This window comes from Paroedura picta, chromosome 1 (assembly GCF_049243985.1).
Source record: "Paroedura picta isolate Pp20150507F chromosome 1, Ppicta_v3.0, whole genome shotgun sequence".
NCBI lineage: Eukaryota > Metazoa > Chordata > Lepidosauria > Squamata > Gekkonidae > Paroedura > Paroedura picta.
Window position 1 is genome coordinate 124,183,680 of NC_135369.1, and position 21,748 is coordinate 124,205,427.

General features: G+C 40.4%; 1 protein-coding gene across 2 annotated transcripts in view; it reads left to right on the forward strand.

The window, feature by feature from the left end:
• Window positions 1-21,461, forward strand: part of SEC63 (SEC63 protein translocation regulator) — a 38,983-nt gene extending 17,522 nt beyond the window's left edge. The window contains exons 6-21 of one of the 2 annotated variants that reach the window (XM_077302641.1): window positions 379-437; window positions 1,225-1,275; window positions 2,217-2,325; window positions 4,518-4,612; window positions 4,693-4,825; window positions 5,284-5,376; window positions 5,910-6,064; window positions 7,329-7,476; window positions 8,603-8,685; window positions 10,848-10,907; window positions 11,440-11,598; window positions 12,124-12,279; window positions 13,689-13,790; window positions 17,015-17,113; window positions 19,782-19,886; window positions 21,054-21,461. In XM_077302641.1, the coding sequence (XP_077158756.1) occupies window positions 379-437; window positions 1,225-1,275; window positions 2,217-2,325; window positions 4,518-4,612; window positions 4,693-4,825; window positions 5,284-5,376; window positions 5,910-6,064; window positions 7,329-7,476; window positions 8,603-8,685; window positions 10,848-10,907; window positions 11,440-11,598; window positions 12,124-12,279; window positions 13,689-13,790; window positions 17,015-17,113; window positions 19,782-19,886; window positions 21,054-21,197 (1,751 nt within the window). In that variant the 3' untranslated portion in view covers window positions 21,198-21,461. Of the gene's footprint in view, window positions 1-378; window positions 438-1,224; window positions 1,276-2,216; window positions 2,326-4,517; window positions 4,613-4,692; window positions 4,826-5,283; window positions 5,377-5,909; window positions 6,065-7,328; window positions 7,477-8,602; window positions 8,686-10,847; window positions 10,908-11,439; window positions 11,611-12,123; window positions 12,280-13,688; window positions 13,791-17,014; window positions 17,114-19,781; window positions 19,887-21,053 lie in introns of both variants that reach the window. The other variant, XM_077302636.1, reaches the window with a different exon arrangement.
• Window positions 21,462-21,748: the final 287 nt, after the last annotated feature.

The window sequence follows — 21,748 nt, forward strand, 5'->3', positions numbered from 1 at the left end:
AGATTGGGAAAAAGCAACAGGGCCAGAGTTATTTGCATCATCTTGAAACAGGGATACAGTATCCCAACTCAGTAATTGGTCCATTTTGTTACACTGGACTCAGTAGTAGTCCAAAGAGATCCAGGATGGTAAATTTTCTCAAATTTTGGTTTATGAATTTGATCACTTAAATGCATTATTGTACACAGCTAAATTTTAGTAAGTTAAATTACAATTAAGGGAACTTACAAAAATTTAGTAAGTTAAATTACAGTTAAGGGAACTTACAAAAAAAAAGTACTAGAAAATTTAAAAACACAATATATACTGTTTCTTTAACTAAATGAATTTATGTAATTCTACTGACTTGCCATTTCATGACTTTTCTGTTCTTTGCAGTTACAAGATTTGGGATTGCATTGCCAGCTTGGATTGTGGATCAGGAGAATTCTATTTTGGTAAGTTAACACAGTGTTCACTGCCAAACTAGCCATCGAGCTGAAAGCTGCGATACAGATTGTGTGTGAGCATACAGGTCATGGCCATTTATGGAAAGAAGATCGTGCATGCAAAAAAGTGAAGGTAGACCTTTCTCTTTAAAGAGCAAACTGTGAGAAGTACATGAACTGGGCCCAGTTGGAATCAGCCATTCTGTAGAAGGTTCATACATTCTTGCTTGTTTACTTCCTTCTAGAATAGTGCAATCTAATCTGACTGTGATTAGTCCATGATAACTTATAGGAGCTGTTCTGTAGCACTGACATTAGCAGCATCTGCGAGGCATGAAGAAAATGACCTCTGAGCTCCTAGCCAGTTTAACATGGAGTGAGGAAATTCTTTCCTAACAATCTGCTTCCAGTTCTGTTTGTTATCCCATGTTCCTTGTGATTAACTGCAGCCCCATTTTCAACTTCTCCCAAAATGGTAACAGCTCACTGCAAGAACAAGAAGGGTATCCTCTAGTGTAGGTGCCACCATGCTTATAAAAGTAGTGTCAGGACTGTAACATAATGAAGTTGCAAGTCTTTGCTTTGGAATTGCTGCTATGGTTTGTTGTTGTTAAATTTATTACCCACCACTACAAGTTATACTTGTAGGTTTCTGGAATTTTTCTTACTGCTTCGTGGTTGTACCCTTTATCCGAACAGATGGCTGTAATGATGATGACTTTGATAATTTAACATTTATAATTATGTTGTAACTTTCTCAGACCACTTTGGATATTTTCTTTCCATTCTATCCTAGGTTTTGCTGGTGTATGGATTAGCATTTATGGTTATTCTTCCAGTAGTTGTAGTAAGTATTACTTTAAGTGTGGTTTCATAAAACCCTGATCTCACTGCCATTTTCCCCCTGCAGGTCCTAGAAGCAGTTATCTTTGATTTTAATATATACATATTGAATCAGGTCAATTCATTATGAATACATCAGCTTTGTAGCAGCTTAGTTTCATTCATTTGGTATATAGATTTTAGTTTTTATTTCCAGGAACAGAAAACAGTTGAAACCTGAACAACATTCATATAGCCATCTAAAACCATTGGTAATGTTACTTTGCCCCTTATGCCTGTGTGTGACTGAAAGTGAACATTGGCTTGCTGAGTCCTCATAAATCTCTATTTGCTGAGGTTCTTTGCAGCACAGAGCAGGTTACTAATATGTAAGACTGCTCAGAGGGTATGAATAGGTCCCTGTAGAGAACTTTAGCCTTTATATGGAAGGCAAGCAAGAGGCTATAGTTGGAAAACTAAAAATGGCAATAAGCCTTTGACCTGCATCTTGTGTTTGCACATGAATGAAAGTAAAAAGAGATTGGCCTTCACAATAGCACTTGCATCAAGTAAACAATTTCAGCCTGCTTAGTAAGTGATGCCTTCCAGTAGAAGCCTGAGTGAGTGATACCTTCCAGTTGAAGCCTGGTATTCTCATTAGCAGTATTTTCTCCCATTCCCTGTATGTTGGCATCCTATGTCTCCCATTTATATAATGTAGAAGGTCCTTTTTCTGAAGTGTAAAGTAGTGAGAACTTACGATCTTGATCCTTTGAAGGAAGTGGTGGCTTTAATGAAACAGGCAGTGTTCCTGTGGCCTGATATGGCCTTCTCAAATGTAATCTCTTTTGTTTTGCCCTCTAATTTTGTGTGTCCATTTCCTTTGGTATTGGAACCGAAAGAGTGATTTGGTTGTGTCCAGTTGTGATTAATAGCTACCATTTTACTCATCTTAAATATTTTTAGGGTTCCTGGTGGTATCGCTCAATACGATACAGTGGAGACCAGATTCTCATCCGTACAACTCAAATCTATACCTATTTTGTTTATAAAACAAGAAATATGGATATGAAAAGTAAGTTTTTTCCAATTGTTAAACACACAAGGCTGGAACTACTGTATTTTATATTAATTTAATTTGTTTTTAGATTAAAGTGGGTAACAGACCAAATTTAGAGTCCAGTGGGACCTTTAAGACCAACAAAGGCTTATTCAAAGTATAAGCTTTTGTGTGTAAGCACACTTTTTCAGATACAGTGAGACAGAATTTCACCAACCATTACATATAGGATGAGAGAGGATGGGGGTTAGTTGCCAGGAAGTTGAGTTAGAGTCAAGATGCATAAGTAACTGGGCAATAACTGAGATTTGATTAAGGTGGTTAGTAAGAGCCGTGAATGGTAGTAAATTAGCATACAAGTATAAGAGTTAACAAACAGATTCTGTTTAGAAGCGAGAACAGAGAGGCTTGGCATCTGTAGATGCAAACTCGTTTTGATACATTGAAACTTTCACAAATGTGACATTTGGGTAGGGGAGGTTAGTTGCCAAGAATGGCCAAGTTAAAAAGCATAAGTAACTGAAACGTAAATACAGCTAAGATTGGAATAAAACATTTTATTTGCATTTTATTGCACAGAAATTTCAGAAACAGTCTGGAGTGAGAGATTGCTGAGTTACAAGCTATTATAACATTCAGGACAATGTTAAGCCCCAAGGCTAAGTCACTCAGTTCTCATATATACCCACGAAAGTAGTCTGCCTAGCATTTTTCCACCTTCACCAGCCACAGTGTTCCGCACAACTTCAGGACTGACTTCTGTAACTTGCTCTAGGCAGGGCTTCCTTTGTCCTTGACCTAAAAATTGTAGCTGGTACAACAAAAGTTGCTAGGGTACTCAGTGGAACACCTTGGAGGGGGCCATTATCCAGCCATTGCTGAGGAAGTTGCATTGGTTGTTAGTTGTGGCCTGGATCATGTTCAAGGTTTTGGTTTTAATCTTCAAGGCCCTTTGACATCTGGGACCCACCACCTATTGCCTTATGCCCCTCCCCCCTTGAAGGACCTTACACTTTGCAGGTACTAACTTGTTGGTGGTTCCCTTACTAAGAGAGGTTCACCTGGCCTCAACCAAGGCCAGGGCATTTTTGGTCCTGGCCCTGACCTGATAAAATGAGCTCCCAGAAGAGCTGAGGGTCCTGCAGGAACTTTCTTGGTTCCTCATGTCCTGCAAGATGGAGATCTTCCACCAGGTCTTTGGTTATATAGTGGGGTTTTTATTACTTTAACCTGCTGTTACTATAACCTTATAGGGTTCTTGTGAGTATGAAATGGAAGTGAGAATGATATAAGCTGCTTTGGATCCCAGGCTTTTGGTTGGGGCCAGTGAAGCAGACAACATCTATTGAACCCCCCACCCCCCAATCAAAGCCACCTCCAGATTGAAATCTACTTCTAAGAGAATTGAGTGATATAATGTTAGTCTGGTTGATGTTGACATTGTTTACAAAGATTTAATCTTAGTTTAAATCTCATTCTACTGTTATATTTTTAATGTGTTATGTTTAAATGTTGTTCACAGCCTTGAGCTTGTTCCCTGGGAGGGCGGTATATAAATCATCAAATAAATAATAACAATAGGGGAGAAAGGTAGGGTATAAATGGAGTAAATAAATGGTTCATAACACATCAGTCTGCAGTGTTTTGTTAGCTACTGAGAAACAGGCTATAGGACCTTGCTAAAGAAACCAGTGCTACTATAGCAAACTAGTTTGCTGTGTATGAATGGTTTTCTAGAGTGTGAACTATTTGTAACAATGACTATAAGGAAGAAGCACTATACAGGAAATTATGGTATACAAAAATAGTTTCTTGGTGTTGATAAGTGGAGAGAAGCATGCCTTGTTTAGGGAGACAGTGTCTACTGATATGATGGATGAGCGGAAGGGTGGCCTAGAAGTCATCAAAATATAAATAAAATAATTGAAACACGTATTCTGCTGGACCCTTTCTTTTTCGTTCCATTGCTACCCCGTTCAGGACCTTGAACTAGCTCACCTCTGCCCCTTTCTCTATTAATCATGTTTGTTGCTGTCTTTGCAAATGTAACTAACAGCTAATTGTTCTTTATTTTGGGGTATTGATAATAAAGAAGAGCCTTGTTTGAGCCAGTGTTTGAAAGTTCCTAGAATAAGATGTTACATTTCTTCATTTGCAGCTGTTTCTGATGTGTTTGCTTTGCATTTATACTCTGATTTTCCTTGCAGGGCTTATAATGGTTTTAGCAGGAGCCTCTGAATTTGATCCTCAGTATAATAAAGATGCCACAAGCAGACCTGTAGATAACATTCAAATACCACAGGTTAGTTACTCAGATGTCTTGTATTTATTAGTGTGAAGCTGTGAGTTTTGCTAACCTCTCTTTGTTTACCTTATTTTTAGCTCATCAGAGAAATTGGCAGCATTAATTTGAAGAAGAATGAACCTCCTCTGACATGCCCATACAGCTTGAAAGCCAGAGTGCTTTTACTGGCTCACCTTGCCAGAATGAAAGTTCCTGATACACTTGAACAAGGTAGTTCTTAGGAACTTTAGTGATGCAGTCTTAACCTGGAACTCCTCAAGTTGTATGCTGTTCTGCCTTAATCAGACTTATTGCTGGTCATGAGAAAGAGGAAAACATAATTTTTGTTTTTAAAATAAACACATACCAAGATCAAAATTCTGTGGCCTCAGATGATGTAAATTAATTCCAGTATTTTCACCTGGCATATTTGAAGGGACAGTGGAACCCATGTAAATGTAAATATATAAAATAAATCCTGTGATATTAACAGACAGGCAACATATAGAAGAGAGACAAAGTAATGAAGTCATGGGTTGTATTGAGATTTACAGAACTATTTAGATGGATGGTAGGTGCTTTTCTGCTGTTTTAATTTGTAATATTTTGGTTATTACTTGTAAGCTGCCTTGAGCCAAGATGGAAAGTTAGGCTATAAATATTTTAATAAATAACTTCCTATCTTGCAGATCAACAGTTTATCCTGAAGAAGTGCCCTGCTTTGCTTCAAGAAATGGTTAATGTAATCTGTCAGCTAATAATAATGGCTCGTAGCCGTGAAGGTAGGGAATAAATTTATCATAGGGTCACTAGTAAAATTAATCTTCTGACTGAATTCCACAAAACGTTCTTCTTAAATGTTTTGAGTTGCTACAACAGCAAATTGTGCATAGATTCAAAATAGCCAGTATTCTGAAAGAAGAAAGGACTCTTCAATGACTTTCAGACTTGCATTTTCTACATGTGGTTTGGTTCAGAGAATGATTTCTAGCAAACTACAGATGGGATGATACCAGAATTCTTTTGTTATGTCAGATCTTTATCTAAACATTTTGAGTAGTGTGACAAGGTGTATTTAAATGGAGCTTAAATTGTGCTCTATTAATACACTTGAGCATGTATCACAATGGGAGGCTTTCTTGTTGAGCAGTATTTAAAAAACCTTTACTTTTTATAGCACTAAAGTATAATATAGACTATCACATAAATCAAATAATTGGTTTCTTTAGGGATCTTTTACAAAGCTTTTCCTATTCCATTGTGTTTTCACACTGACAGTGTAAAAGTCTCTTTCTCCTCTTCTCCCCCTATCCAGAAAGAGAATTCCGTGCTCCTTCATTGGGCTCCCTGGAAAACTGCATGAAACTTTGTCAGATGACTGTGCAAGGGCTTCAGCAATTTAAATCTCCACTTTTGCAACTTCCGCATATTGAAGAAGACAATCTCAGGCGGGTTTCTAATCATAAAAAGGTAAAATGCTTTTGGATTATGGTCATCTTGCATTTAATGTCTCAGTTACTCAGTAGAAAAAGTTCTTTCTGAAAGCTGCTCGTTTTTGTCTTAAAGGCCAAGAGGTAGAAGGCAGTGCCACTGATAGGCTTCTACTTCCTTTCTGCACTTCCTACATGAGCCGCAGGAGTAATGCTGCCATCTTAACAATTAGTGTTTCTTTATGCTGGTGACATAGCAAGTCCCCAGTCTTGTGGACTTTGTGACTCCTTTTGGAGGTTTGAGGAGAGGAGTAGACTCCTCCACAGAATTTCTGCTGGGGGGGGGACAATCCCCCCAAATGCCATGAAGCCACCAAACGCTGGAAGTTTCAAACCAAACATCATTTGGTGTTGAAAGCAGCAGTTTCTGAATAGGTGCTTCCAGGAGACTTAAAGGTTGATGCCTCCTGAGCTGTTTTGAAATACAACCTGTTACTATGAGGCAGGGAAGACAAGACATGCTCCGTCAAAGAAACAAATGGGGTGCCACGAAACCCCTGAACCTGCTGTGGGCTATATATTCAGCCCACTGCTTCTGCCATTGTCTTAGTACAAGTCTGGCCTTGACTGTAAGTGGAAGAGAAGGGTGATCATGCAGATCAGGCTGCAGGTTCAACTGTTTTGAAGTTGGTCGTTGCCTTGGCTGGAAAGGCACGTAGGGAGGAGGAGGAGGAAGGCACCATATTTGTTGCTTCTGTCACTTTCAGACAGTGTAAAGTGCTCTTCTACCATTGCTTTATGTTCTCTGCAAACTAGTGAGAGCTAAATTGATGTGGAAAGGCTGCTGTCATTCCCCCCCCCCGAGGTACTCAGCCATAAATGTCCATGACTGTTGTGCTTCTAGAACATTTTGCTTTAACTGAGAGAAAGGATAGCATGAAAGATGGGAGAAGCTTCAAGAGGCTTAGGGCTGTCCCCTGTGAAATTTATCTACAATGCTTGCTATTTATAGTTGTTCATAATTCATGAGTGGATGTTTGGCAGTGTCACTTTGAAGAATTTTCTTCCCTGTTTAAACAGCAGTCACTGTGTTTAATTTCATTACATTAATTAATATTTAAAACAATTTCCCTATTTTGTGTACAACACTAGTAGTTCTTTTAATATCAGTAGTGCTTTACATACAAATTTTGTTTGATTGGAAAAATATCCTTGGCATGTATAGTATGAAATTATTCTAGATTTAAATTAGCAGTGCTTATGCAACAAAATATTATTTTTTTTGTTTTGTATATTTAACACAGTACAAAATTAAGACTATACAAGATTTGGTGAGTTTAAAAGCATCAGATCGCCACAATCTACTGCACTTCCTTGAAGAAGAAAAATATGAAGAAGTTATGGCTGTCCTGGGAAGTTTTCCTCATATTACTATGGATATAAAATCCCAGGGTAAGAAACAAGGGGCGAGAATCCTTGTTCCTTGTCCACTCCCCACTTACCTATTGCTTCCCTTACCTTGTCCCTGGTCCCTCCCCCTTCTCAGAGACACACATCCAGACTCCCCCCCCCCCCACACTCTCCTTATCTCCTTACCTTTGGGTCTCCTGCAGGGCCCTTGCTGGGCTGGCCTCCACGGTCAGTGCCTCTGTGGCTGGGGTTCGCACCGAGGCTCACTTGCCGCTGCTGCCTCCGTCAGTCTTCTGAGGCTGCTCCTGCTCTCCGGAGGCTGGGAGTGACTACAGAAGACTGTCAGTGGCGGTGACACCAGGGCAACAAGCAGGCCTCAGTGCTGGGTCTCAGTGCTCTGGTGCTGACGCCACCACTATGGGCCTTTACTGGTGCGCTCCCTGAGGCAGGACAATGGCTGTCACATCCGTTATCATTTCCATTATAGGGAACATGCCAGTAGATATTACACATCAATAATTTAAAATTATTCATACCTGGGGAGTACTTTGGAGAACCTTACATTGTGTTTGACCCATTTTGAGACTTTGTCATCTACATGGGAGCCAGCTATTCTATTCTTGGATGCAGTGATTTGTGCCCTGCTTTTCAGGCATTTTCCAGAACAGCTCACATTATTCAGGCACAGCCCCCTTCTCTCAGGCTTACCAATTCAAAAGACATGATACACCAGAGAAGATGAGAGAAAATGTAGAGAGCAGTGAGCTTCACAGGAGGAGAATTAAATGAACCCTGTATCTGTGATCAAACCAGTTTTCCTTGGTGGTCTTTTAGGATGGAGTCCGTTCTCTTTTTTTATTACTTTAATGCCCCCCCCCCAATTTTATACTACTTCCAGGGGAGTTACTTTATAGGACAGAGTCATCTTTGCCTTTATTTCCTTTGTGTGAAATTATCTTAATTACCTTGCAATGTTAAAGACTGTTATATCACATATGCTTCTAAGTTCAGCCTGTGATCCTGACTTGGACTAATAGCTACTTAATAGGAAATTTGTCAGCAAACTACATTCACATATTTCATAGTTTAGTAACTTATTTACGTGAGCTATGTATTTGGGAACCCGAAATAATTTGGACTTTTCATTTCTTCTTCAACATTACCTCAGTTCTGGATGATGAAGACAGCAACAACATCACAGTAGGGTCCTTAGTTACAGTTCTGGTCACTCTAACAAGACAGACAATGGCAGTAAGTATTCATTGTTCTTAATACTTCTTATTTGTTCAGAGTGTTCTTGAAATTATTTAGTATCACTAACTTGTTAAATGCTTTTTAGGTGAAAGAACCAGATTTTCTAATTAGCTATATTTTTTGCTTCTTTGAAAAGATGCCACATTTGAAACGTGACTCTTAGATATTTACTAATATCTCTTTCCATGCTTTGTAAACTCAAAGAACGTCTGTACTAAGACAACAACAATTCTGTGACCTGAAAACAAATTCATATCAGCTACTCTAGGTGTAGAGTTTGGTTTATGCTGATAAAAGAGAGGAACAAAGGTGTATGCACTAAAGCCCCTTCCCTCCTGCCTGGAAATCATGGATAGGATTTCTTCTTGTATGTTGCATGTTTATCAAAGGTTGAACAAAAATTGAGGGCAGTTTAAAGGTACCTGGTTGTCAAACTGTTCTTATACTGTTGCCATCTGTGACACCCTTTGCTCACTCACAAAGTGCTTACCTCCCTCTACAAACCTCTCTTATTCAGGTAATGGGTTATGCATCAGTTTGAACATCACACTTGCTAGCTTCCTTGTCTCTTTTAAAATCTACAGAGAGCCATCATCTCAGGTCTTCTCTTTCACTCCCAGAGAGATCCACAAGAGGTAGCTTTCGCAATCGGCCCTCACAGAGCTATTGGGTTTGGCACTGTTCCAGTCACTCACTGCCACAATTCATTCATAGCCTAGAATATATGTACATTGACTGAGATAGTACATTGAGTTTGTGTGCATGTGCTTCTTTCCCTAAGACTTGCAGCCCACAGAGTTAATCAAAACAAGAAAAATGTATCTATAAGAACAAAACACTGAGAAAACGGAAGTATAAGAAACAACATTTCACTTCCATTGAACTCTTGAACTGAAGTCCTATACTACACTGGGACCCTTTAGTTACAAGTTTACTATTTTCAGCCTGTTCCAAGCAGCTCTTCTGCCCAGCCCCCGTTTCCCTCAGCCCTTCAGCTGTCAGCTTCCCCTCTGGTGCTGACCTCTAACTGTCGTTTCTCAGCTGCTGTTTCTCAAGTCTCCTCATCTCAACATTCTGTCCATTCTCATTGGTTGCTCTTGGAGAGGGGTGGAGCCTAGCCTGTCTGTCACACCTGCTTATATGGCCTCAAAATGATTTGATTTTCATTGTCCACTGTAACATGAGGCTGTTCTCGGTGAATGCAGCTTTAATATAATCCTGAGTAGGGAATGGGAGGCAGAAATTGAGCTCACAGCAAACAACAAATACCAGCCTATAGTGAGTCAGGAACTCACTCACTCACTCACTCACTCACTCACTCACTCACTCACTCACTCACTCACTCACTCACTCACTCACTCACTCACTCACTCACTCACTCACTCACTCACTCACTCACTCACAGAATCATAGAATCATAGAATCTAGTCCAACCCCCTGCACTATGCAGCACACTCACATCCCATTTGCTCATCTACTGTAACCTGCCACCCCTTTGCCTTCACAGAATCAGCCTCTCCGTCAGATGGCTATCTAGCCTCTGTTTAAAAATCTCCAAAGATGGAGAACCCACCACCTCCCGAGGAAGCCTGTTCCACTGAGAAACCGCTCTGTCAGGAACTTCTTCCAGATGTTTAGATGGAATTTCTTTTGAATTAATTTCATCCCATTCGTTCTGGTCTGTCCCTCCGGGGCAATAGAGAACAATTCTGCTCCATCCTCTATATGGCACCCTTTTAAATACTTGAAGATGGTTATCAGATCCCCTTTCAGTCGTCTCCTCTCTAGGCTAAACAGACCAAGCTCCCCCAACTCACTCACTCACTGACTCACTCACTCCTGTTTTGGATTCAGGTAGCCAGTGTACTATTTAGAACTGTGGGTGTTTAAAAGACATATTTTAATGGTTTTTATTTTGGAATCTCTTAGTGACAGGCTGCTATAACATCTCAGGCTCAGGGAAGTTTACATGGAATGAATAAAGTAAATGTTATTTCTGACGTGTATGATCTGGAATAATTATTAAATATGATAAAGTTTTTAAAAAGATGTAAGGTTTAAATAACATTCACTAGTAATATGTTCACATGGATCATGTGTGTTTCTTTCTCATTGATAATACAGGGAAACTAACAGACATTGTTTGCATCTCTGTTTAGGAAGTGTTTGAAAAGGAACAGAGTACCTGCTCAGCTGAAGAGCAACCTGCAGAAGATGGGGTAAGTCAAGAACTAGTAGTCTTGAATGATGGCTGTAACTCAAAGCTCATAGATTTTAACAAAATTATATGGAAGCCTGCATGTATAAGAAGATACACTGCTATACTTGAATAAGAACATGTTTAGAACTCCATGGCTCAGCATTAAGATATGTTTCTGGATCATTTTGTGTGTTAGTGTGTGTGTGGGGGGGTAAACTTTAGTACAACCATTGTGGCTTACAGAAACCAGATAAGTTTCTTCATCATTTTCACAGCCCCATGACACCTTCTCTACTGGAGTTACCTTCTGACTTAACCACCTGGCAAATAAGTTGTTAGGTAGCATTTCACCAGGCTCCCCAGCATTCTGCTTTACACCATGCTGAAATAGTGTCCAGAGACACAGTTCTTGCAGCTGCCCTTGCATAAAGATTTACGAGGTTGCTAATGTTGTCATGGGTTGCTCGTAAGGCTTTGTTGAAACCTTCCTCAGATTTTTGGAGCATTCATGCAACCATTCTAATATTAACCTTGCCTTTTTTTGTCTGCAGCAAGGAGATGCTAACAAAGTTAAGAACAAAGGATGGCAGCAAAAGAATAAAAGCACCAAGAAAGCTTCAAAGTCAAAGAAAAAGAAACTTCTGAAGAAAAAACCTGCTCCTGCACCTCTGCAGTTAACAAAGCAGCAGAAGCAAAAGCAAGCCAATGGGGTAGTTGGGAGTGTACGTTAACTCAAATGCATAAGGGGGGAGGGGGTGACAGTAGCAGGTAGTGGAAAGTGCAACATGAAGCACTAGATAAGGTCCTTGGAAAGAGTCTGGCAGAATTTGACCTTACCCTCCTTCAGAGTATTACAGAAATTGATGGAAGAGGTTGCTTCTTGGGCACATTTATGAGTCAAACTGGTTCCAAGGAATAGTGAAGGTTCATCCAATTCTTCTTAACCGTTCTGTCTGTATCATGATAGACAAAAGTCGTTTCTATTTCAATCATACCATTATTTAATGATTTGGGTTCTTTCCTTCTTTGATTTGCAAATTTAAAGTGGCACTCTTATATTTAAAATATTCTCCAAATGCACAGAAGAGCCAATTTATAAGGTTACGGGAATCCATGTAGCAAAATGTATCATATCAAAGTACAATTTCAACTTCCACTATCAATCTTGGGTAAAAAGTTCTTGAATTCCGCCATTATCTAGAGAACTAAAGGGTATGTGGGTTTTTCCCTTTCAGGAAGTTGTAAAAGAAGAGGATGATGAAGTTTCTGATAAAGGAAGTGAATCTGATGAAAATGACACAAACAGAGATTCTCTGAGTGACAAAGACGATGGAAGCGACAGAGATTCTGACAGAGAGCCTGATGAAAAGCAAAGCAAGGATGATGAAGCTGTAGGTGTCACTTCCCATTGCATGGCATCATTACTATGAGGTTGGGGAAAAGAAACTCATGCACAGCATGTATTCCATGTGTCACCTGGAAATCTCTTCTCTGCTCTTGGTCAAAGTACTCTTTGGCAAAAGGAAATGCTTTTCTGTGAACAGGGAATGATATGAAACATAAGAGGCTGCTCAGAACGGGTAATTAGTACAGTTGGTTCAGAAAAGGGGCTCACTGTAAAACTCTCCATATGAAATCTCGGTTTGTAGCTATGATGGCACACTGAGCACCATGTTGTATACACTTGGTGTCATAGGATTTGAATTCCAGGGAGCTAGGAGTCAGCCTGTCTCCTACACTACTTTTTTGTATTACAGCTGAATTGTGAGAAAATTTATGAAAGCCTTCAAAGAATTGCAATGGAAATAACTTGAGAAAATCCTCACTTTGTAGAATTCAGCAATACAGCAGGTTATTTCTTATTGTAGCGCAGAGGGGTATTAGGTCAGGTTTATTTATTTATAAAGAAGGCTCAGGGCGGTTCGCATGGAATGAAAAACAAAGAACAGTAGATCTAACTCTGTGACTGTATCAAATAAAGGTAACAGTAATAATAACAGCAATAAACAGAGACAGTAACATTCTAACAATAACAGTGAACAATCTAACAGACCCATGATTGGTCAGCATATGGGTATAAGGGAGGGAGGTTCGGAGGCCCAGTTGATGTTGTTTGGCTTCAGATGACCTCAACCAAATTCCTGGTGGAGGAGCTCTCTGGCCCCAATTGAAGTCAAGTGGACTTCCTTGGGGCCAGATGCATCATTCTTTCAGGAGAACTGATTTTCTGCCCTCTCATAGATGTCAGTAGTAGTCAGATGAGGGGCATTCTTTTGGGCATGGATATATTCACCTGTTTCCATGGTGAAACAAGGAGGTTGTTATATCTACACAAGGGGGTTCAGGTTCGTTTTTACCCATTGTGGGGAGAATTCCAAATGATCCACAACACTAGAGAATTCTTTCAAAATACCATTTTAATAGCTGCAGCATTAAAAGGGGTGATACTGTAACTCCTGTCCAAAATCCAGCGTTCACTCAGAGCCGCACTGGGTAGTGATTTTTATACAGTCCAAATGACACACCCCAATTAGGTCATTATCTAATTATCTACTCTGTACGAAGTTTGATAAGCTCAAGGGCTCAGATTTATCTGTAGCCTTGTCAGTCTTCAGGCACATGGTGGGGGTGCCTTCCCTATCCTGGCCAGCTTCCAGCGACTTTCCCCCTGCATCAAGCCAGCTGTCAAGGCAACTGGCAGGTATCTTAGTCTGAACAGGATGCTTTACAAGAGGGAAAACCAAAATGATCACTCCATCAAGGTAGCTGTATTGACTTCTACATTTTTGTCTTTCATCAGGAATGGCAAGAATTACAGCAGAGTATACAGCGAAAGGAACGAGCTCTTTTGGAAACCAAATCAAAAATAACCCATCCTGTTTACAGTCTCTACTTTCCTGAGGTCAGCTAATAGATAATTGTCATAATAATGAAACTAATTACATCATGAAATGATTCTCATTTTGTTATGGCACTATGTCTAGGTATCAAAATGCTTTGTTACTTAAATGGTTTTTCTTGTATACTGTCTTTGAAAGATTAATTCCTTAATAGTTCTTTAAAAATGGAGGGTGGACCCACAGGGCTTTAAAACAGCAGTGCAGGATGCTAGCAACTTGGTGACTGTCCTCCTTTCCTAGAAACAAAGTATGCCTCTTGTATATTTCCCAGAATGTCACACAGGAGACCTTCCAAGTGGGTTAAGCTCCTGGGCTGTTACGGAGAAATTCCATTGCTGTGATCCACTTCAGCTACAGTTGATTTCCTCCTTCTTTGGATCCTTCTCCCTTCTCATTGCAGCATGTTTGCCTGGGTTTTGCTGAGGCACTCTCTGTCATCTATAGTTCCTCAGCTAAATAAGTGATGTTTTTTTCAGGAGTAGATCTAAGAACTGCACAGATTGTGGTTTTGACATTTTCCTATGGAAGCTTGCCCTCAAATTTAAACTCAGAACACACACTGATTCCCTGGCATGCTCATATTTGCTGTCCATCTGTTTAAAAAGAACAGTGCCCACGCAGCAGGTAGCTTGCCAGCTTTAACCAGATACATACCCTAGATTGCAACCAGTGATCTACTTACACTGTAAATTTTTCAGAGCAGAAATCTACATCTTCGGAGCCAGGAAGTGCCAGATATAGGCCCACATGCTTAGATCTGTCTGACACATGGGATCACTATGAATTTCTGCAAGTTGTGTCTAATAGTCTCATTAATATTGGCTTGCCAATGAACAGTTTACTCTTCCCCCATCTGTCATAGTTGAGTGCAGAAGACTGTCATTGGCCATTATGATTAATATTTTAATGACACAACAGCCTTTATTTTTGTAAACAATTGTCCTGCTAAATCCCTGTTTGGAGAATGTTTGTACCATTTAAGAAGGCAGATCAAGATGTGCAACCTTTAACAAGACCTATTTGGTGGAAATTGGAAGCCCATTGGCATTCTCTTCTGAGACAAAACCAGGCATAACAAAACAAATACCAATGTGGCTATCTTAAAATTGGGCTGAGCTGACTAAAAGAGTTCTGAAAGACAAATATCCAAAAATAAGAAAAGAGGCAGGGCAGATAAAAATAGTTTTCTGCTCCTTGCTTATATTTGTATGCAAGTAATATGTTAATTAAGCATTTTGGTATCTTCGCTGATATCATTAGGGCAAAAAACGACAAAGGACTCTGTGAAAAGCAACCATGTGAAGCTTAAGAGTTTGCTGTTTGTCACCAGTAGCATATTTCTAACTTCTTTTCCCCCTGTTAAGTCTGCATGTTATTAGCCATTATTCTTAAAGTGGACTCAATTTTACAAGTATACATTTTTTTAAAGTAATGACGCTGGCTATAACTTTGTTAGCTTCATGGAATCAAGGCTCTGTTAGCTTCATGGAATCATGGATAGCAAGTTTTAGGCTGTTCTGTATCATTGACAACCCCAGTAGAACATAAGTTGAGATTATTCAGAGTTTAGTTCAGAGTTATGTATAAAGTGTTACTTCAGGCAGAAGTCAAGCTCACAGTGCTTTCCATCCTTTGTGGGGTTGTCATTGCAACCTTCACCCTTGGGCAGAACAGAGAGTGATGATATTAAGCTCAGCAATTTACTTATCAGGTTGGTTTTTCTCTTGGCTAGTCATATGCTCATGGAGCTTATTCTGTTATGCTGTTGTAATGCACACTACATGGGTCTACCTTTAATGACAATTTGGAAATTCTAGCTGGTGCGATTACTTTTGGAAGCAAAATATACAATTATGCCAGTTTTCCAGACAGTTCATTGCTTATCTGCTAGTTACCAGGTTCTGGTCCAGGTGCTAGTTATCACATGCAAAACTCTTTGTTGCCATGAATCCTTGTATCTGCAAGGCTACCTCTTAGGCTGTGCTCCATCATGACACCTTCTGAAGGTATTAGCCTGCAAATGGTAAGATAGATAGTTGCTCACGTGCATTCTGTATTGTGGCTCCAGTTTGTGGAATGGCTTGTCTACCATTCTGCAGAGTATGCAAAATAGAAATGTTCAGGAGGGCATTTTAAGAAGCAATTAGATTAGTAGAATGGAAGAGTCCAGGAAGATACTTCCATAATAGATTAGGATTCTAATCCACTGCAATGAGTAATATAGGTGCCATCTGCTTTTACTGCATTGTTTTATATACTAATTCACTTTCTGTATTGTTTATAGCAGTGGTTCCCAAACTTCTTTGGGTTACCACTCTAATCTCTAGTCCCTCCCACCCCACATTATGAACACAACTCTTTCCTGGTGTTAGATCTACTGCAAAAAGACATTCTTTCTTGGTTGTTGTGCAGTGGCCATATTTCAGTCTGGAAAAAAAAACTTTGTAACAGCCACTTTTGGTCCTTATTGGGGAGAAAGACAGATGGAGAAAGAAAGGGAGGGAAGCAAGCAATGGAAAATCCATTGTCACGACCAAGCTGAAGGTTTTTCAAGCTTCCCAAAGATGGAGACTTTTGGGGAATTTTTTGCCAACCCTGGGTTAAGAAATTCCTGGAGATCAGGGATGGAGCCTGGGAAGGGCAGAGTCTGAGGAGAGAAAGTAGCTCAGTAGGAATATGATCCCTTCCAGGCTCCTTTTGAAGTTGTCATTTTCTTCAGGAAGCTAAGCAGGGTGAGCTTTGGTGAACACTGAGATGAGAGACTACCAAGGAAGTACAGGGTCACTACTACTCTGAGGAAGGCAATGGCAAGCCACCTTGGAATGTTTTTCACTAGGAAAATGCAGCCACAGCAGGAAGAGTCAGATTGATGCCCCACCCCCATTCCTCACTGGCCTCCTGGATCCTTCCACCGCCCTCAGTGTGTGTGTGTGCCACCCACTTTGAAAACCCCTAGTTTATAGTCTATGAAGAAGAAGAAGAAGAAGAGTTGGTTCTTATATGCCGCTTTTCCCTACCCGAAGGAGGATCAAAGCGGCTTACAGTCGCCTTCCCTTTCCTCTCCCCACAACAGACACCCTGTGGGGTGGGTGAGGCTGAGAGAGCCCTGATATCACTCTATGTTGCCCTGCTTTGTTGTTTGCCTTGTTCTCTAATTCTGTAAGCCTAATCGTATTGCATTATTCATTGTGCAGCTCATCCTTATTTGTTCCTCTTTCTTTCACAGGAAAAACAAGAATGGTGGTGGCTGTATATTGCAGATAGGAAAGAACAAACATTAATATCTATGCCATATCATGTGTGTACATTAAAAGACCGAGAAGAGGTAAAGTATCTTATAAGTTTTCTCTGTTCACTTAAGTAGTTGTAAAGTTATTTTAAAGGTTATGCTCTGGACTAGACTAGAATGGCTAGTAATGTTAGTGATGACACCAACAAGTTCAAAACACACATTGCAAGAATATTGATTTATAAACTACTTTTCTAGAAAAAAAAACTACCACCCCCCTCCCACCAAAGGTAGGTGAGAAACTTCTTGCTTGCTGTTAAACTGATTTTCAAGCTTGGAGTGTCATCTAAGGACAACCACCTCCTATGCGACAGCTCCCTGTTTTTTACTGGAAGTCATACCCTTGTTCAAAATTTACTTGTAACCGGATATAACAGTGTTTTGATTGTGCTGGAGCAATGTGGAAATCATACTGCAAAGAATAGGCAGTATAAAAATCTGAGTGAGTGTATCTTATCTGGGAGACTGTTCAGTTTATTTAAATGAAGAGTGTATTATATATCAGGGTAAATTTTGTGTTGCCGGAAGCTTTCAGGGTCACAATGCAACTTGCTTTCTCTGTGCTCTGACATCTCCCTCTTCATAAGTCCTCACTCCTTCTGTGTTCACTATTTCCTTCTTCCACAACAGCCTTTCTAAACCGTCTCCAGCCAGGACATGGTCCATTCTTGAGTATCTTGAGGGGATCTCTGCTTTGGGCCTCTTCCACAACCTCTTCAGTGAACACTATTTTCTGACCTGTTAAGGGCTGGTAGAGTAGATAAAGTATTAGGATGGATATAACCCTGGAGCTGTTAGAGGCCAATTGTGGTCCATAATTCTCAAACTAGCTTTTTGGAAACAACTGTTTAACAGAGAAGATTTAGTATTAGTATAAATCAGAAATATTAATGGGCTGAGATGTACATATTAAGGGAAAACAGAAAAAATGTTAATGCAAAAATCTGGCATTATGACAGTCCTGGGTGGGTATGCCATGATTATTCACATGGAGGGCAAGCTGTTCTAGCACTCAACAGTAGCACTAGAAATGGTAAGGTCCAGATTCACATTTACCTTCTATGTACTTTCTCCCAAACTGCAAGTATATTCAAATGTGAGCTGTTGTACCAGCACAATAATATTAAAGTTCTTTCTGATCATTGCAGCTTATTCCTTTGCATTTTTACTCAAAAGTTAAGTGAAAAAGACTGCAGCTCAGTTGCAAAACCTGATTTTCTTGTAGATTCAGCCCTTAATATGAATCTTAGTGTGTTGGGTTAGGAAAGATCAATCCTCAGAAGTTGGTCACAACATTGTTGTCGTTGTTAGGTGCGAAGTCTGACCCATTGCGACCCCATGAACAATGATCCTCCAGGCCTTCCTGTCCTCTACCATTCCCCGGAGTCCGGTCAAATTTGCACCTACTGCTTCAATTACTCCATCCAGCCACCTCATTCTCTGTCATCCCCTTCTTCTTTTGCCCTCAATCGTTCCCAGCATTAGGCTCTTCTCCAGGGAGTCCTTCCTTCTCATGAGGTGGCCAAAGTATTTGAGTTTCATCCTCAGGATCTGGCCTTCTAAGGAGCAGTCAGGGCTGATCTCCTCTAGGACTGACTAGTTTGTTCACCTTGCAGTCCAAGAGACTCACAAGAGTCTTCTCCAGCACCAGAGTTCAAAAGCCTCAATTCTTTGACGCTTGGCCTTCCTTATGGTCCAACTTTCACAGCCATGCATTGCAACCGGGATGACCATAGCCTTGACTAGACGCACAACATATTGTGTAATTAATCTGTAAATACATGAGAAGCACCCCCAAAATTGTATTCCTTTAGACTTGATTAAAAAAAAATAGAATTGGTTTCATTGCTGTTTTTGATGTGGAAACATCTTATGGTGGACACACAGTACAACTGCAACAGAAGTTGCTACAGAAGTGGTGGTGGAGGGGGGGTGAAAGTGTGGGGGAACTCCTATGAGGTTTTGGAGAGCACCAGAATTAGGATGGCTGGCCAAGCACTGCACTCCCTCCTGGGTCTGCAGCCTTTTTTTGCTCCCACTCTGCCACCTATCTGGTATTGATCACTGTCCTGTCCCAGGCAGTGCCCAGGTCACTAGCCACACAGTGCCCCCCTGAACTATCCACATGATATGTTCCCACTAACAGCATGGCCACATGTGCACGTGTGAGCCATTCCCACCTGCAGCCTGCACCTCTCGCACCCTGCCAAATGTTACTGCCTTACTTCACCACATGGACCACCTCCAGCCTGCGTTCCCTGTGGGGTGCTCTGGCCAGAAGAGGGGCTGGAGGGGTGCCCATGGCAAAGGGGAAGCCCATGTTTGGGGGTGGAAAAGTACCTGCCAGGATGCCTGCAAGGGAGGGCGCCGGGGGTGGGGGGGAGCAGAAGGCTGTCTCTGGGGTCCACGTGCCACCCTCTGACCTAGCAGCTGTTTTCTGTAGGGTGGCTTCTCTCTGCCATCTGGGAAATCTCCCTGACCCACCTGGCAGTTGGCAAGCTCATGGACACCTTTTGGTTATGCCAAAAGCTGGAAGTAGAGGGAAAAAAGGCGAGCGGGGGGTGTGAGGGTGCGGGGAGAAACACCCAGTAAGCCAGGGCTGGCACGTAAGATGTTTCCACATGCATCTTACATGAAAACCGAATTCTTACACATTTTTCTAAATGCTTGTTAATAACTTGATGCTCTGAATTTTTTTTTCTAGGTAGAACTAAAATTTCCTGCACCTGGCAAACCTGGAAACTACCAATATACGGTTTACCTAAGATCAGATTCATATATGGGCTTGGACCAGATTAAACCATTGAAGGTAGCCTTCCTTGCAGTTTTTGGGGGGTTGGGGGGAGTTGTAATTTTATCTTGCTTGCTTTTTTGCTGCTAAGATAAAAGTGATTATCACTGTGTAGAGCTGAATTTGGGTTGCAGTAATTTGGAAGCTACATTATTTCATTTAACACAGAGAGAGAACTGAATTACACATTGTACTATGTAATGTTGCCATAGATGATACAGTCACTAATGCTGAATTTTCCATGTGTTCAAAGTCTGTTAACAGTTTTAGAAACTGTTTTGTTTCACCTTCAAGGGGACTAAATTCTTATTAATAGTCATTGAACAAACATAAGTATTAATGATATAAAACCAGAAGGAAACTACCTTCAGAACTACCTTCACACTTTCTCCCATAAACACGTTGGATTTCATCCCTTCAGATAATTTATTTCCAAGTTCTAGAGCAACTTGTAGAAGGCTTTGTATCTCCCCACCAGTGACAGTGGCTTTATTGCCGAAGGGTCTTAAGGCTTGATTACTGATTCTTAAGAGAACTCATCCTGTTGCTCATGATTAAGGATGCTTTCACAAATGCTAAATAATGCAATTTCAACCCACTTCAGCAATGATTTGCAAGTGGATTCTGCCATTTAACACAGTAAAATCCAGTTGCAAAATGTATGGAAAGTAGATTGAAAGTGTGTGTAAAAGCAGCCTAAGTTAACTCAGGAGCCCTCAGTGAGGGAGCACTTTGAAGTCCAAATATATAATGCCAATCAGCCCTCTTTGTACATTCTTTTCTTCTTACAGTGCTGTCTGCCCAGCTATGTTTGCATTGTGTTGAAAGCATTAAGATATGATAGAAACACCTAGAGTGCTGTAAGAGCCCTAGGCTGTATCAACCAGAGATGCAGAAATAACCTCTGATTCTCATAGTAGTAGTCTTTCGTCATGGTATTTAATAGTACAATCCATAAACCAATTAAATGAGCTAAGTTTCATTGGCTCGCTGCTGGTGGATTGTCTTTAAAGGTGTCCAGTGATCAGTAATGAAAGGATTGGGTTGGTAGCGAGCCATGACCAGTGTTATATTTTCTTTCCACAATTAGTTGACTATACAGCATATGTTCACAGTGCAACATCACAATCCTGTCCTGTATAAAAATTGATCTTTTGAAAATGTCACTCTCAACTCTGCTTACAGTTGGAAGTCCATGAAGCAAAACCAGTGCCAGAGAATCATCCACAGTGGGAGACAGCAATAGAAGGTGATGAGGACCAGGAGGACAGTGAGGGTTTTGAAGACAGTTTTGAGGAAGAGGAGGAAGAGGAGGAGGATGACGACTAAAACACACTATGAACTAACTACATTTCTTGGGACATCTCTGCAAACTGGCCTCTGGGACTGGATAAACAGAAACAATGCAGGAGTACTGACAGTGGATTTTTAAAGTATCTCTTTACCAATTATGAGTGCTTTATGTAACTTCCCAGTGGAAGTCTGTCAATCATTTGGCATAACCTGGAAGATGCTTAGGGCTCTCTACAGCCTCCAAGTACAGGACAATGCATTTATTTCAACTGAAAAAAATAAAAACTTTTTTATTCTAAATGTCCAGAAGTGTGGGCTATGTTGTCTGATCAACTTTTGGTCCAATATATTTAGAGGTACTATTACATAGAAGCAGTCTTTAAATGAACTTTTCACACTAAAAGGTTTATTTTAGAAATTGTTTGAAATGCATTTGCATTTAACCACCTCTCGAGTTTCTGCCTTGGTAAAATCCAAGAGATCTTCTGCAGCGTGACATGAGCATTACTGAAGCTAATTATTATTCTTGGCTTTAAGCTTTGTTTTGCTTACTTTGGACATCAGAAACTGGCATCCTGTCCTTTGTA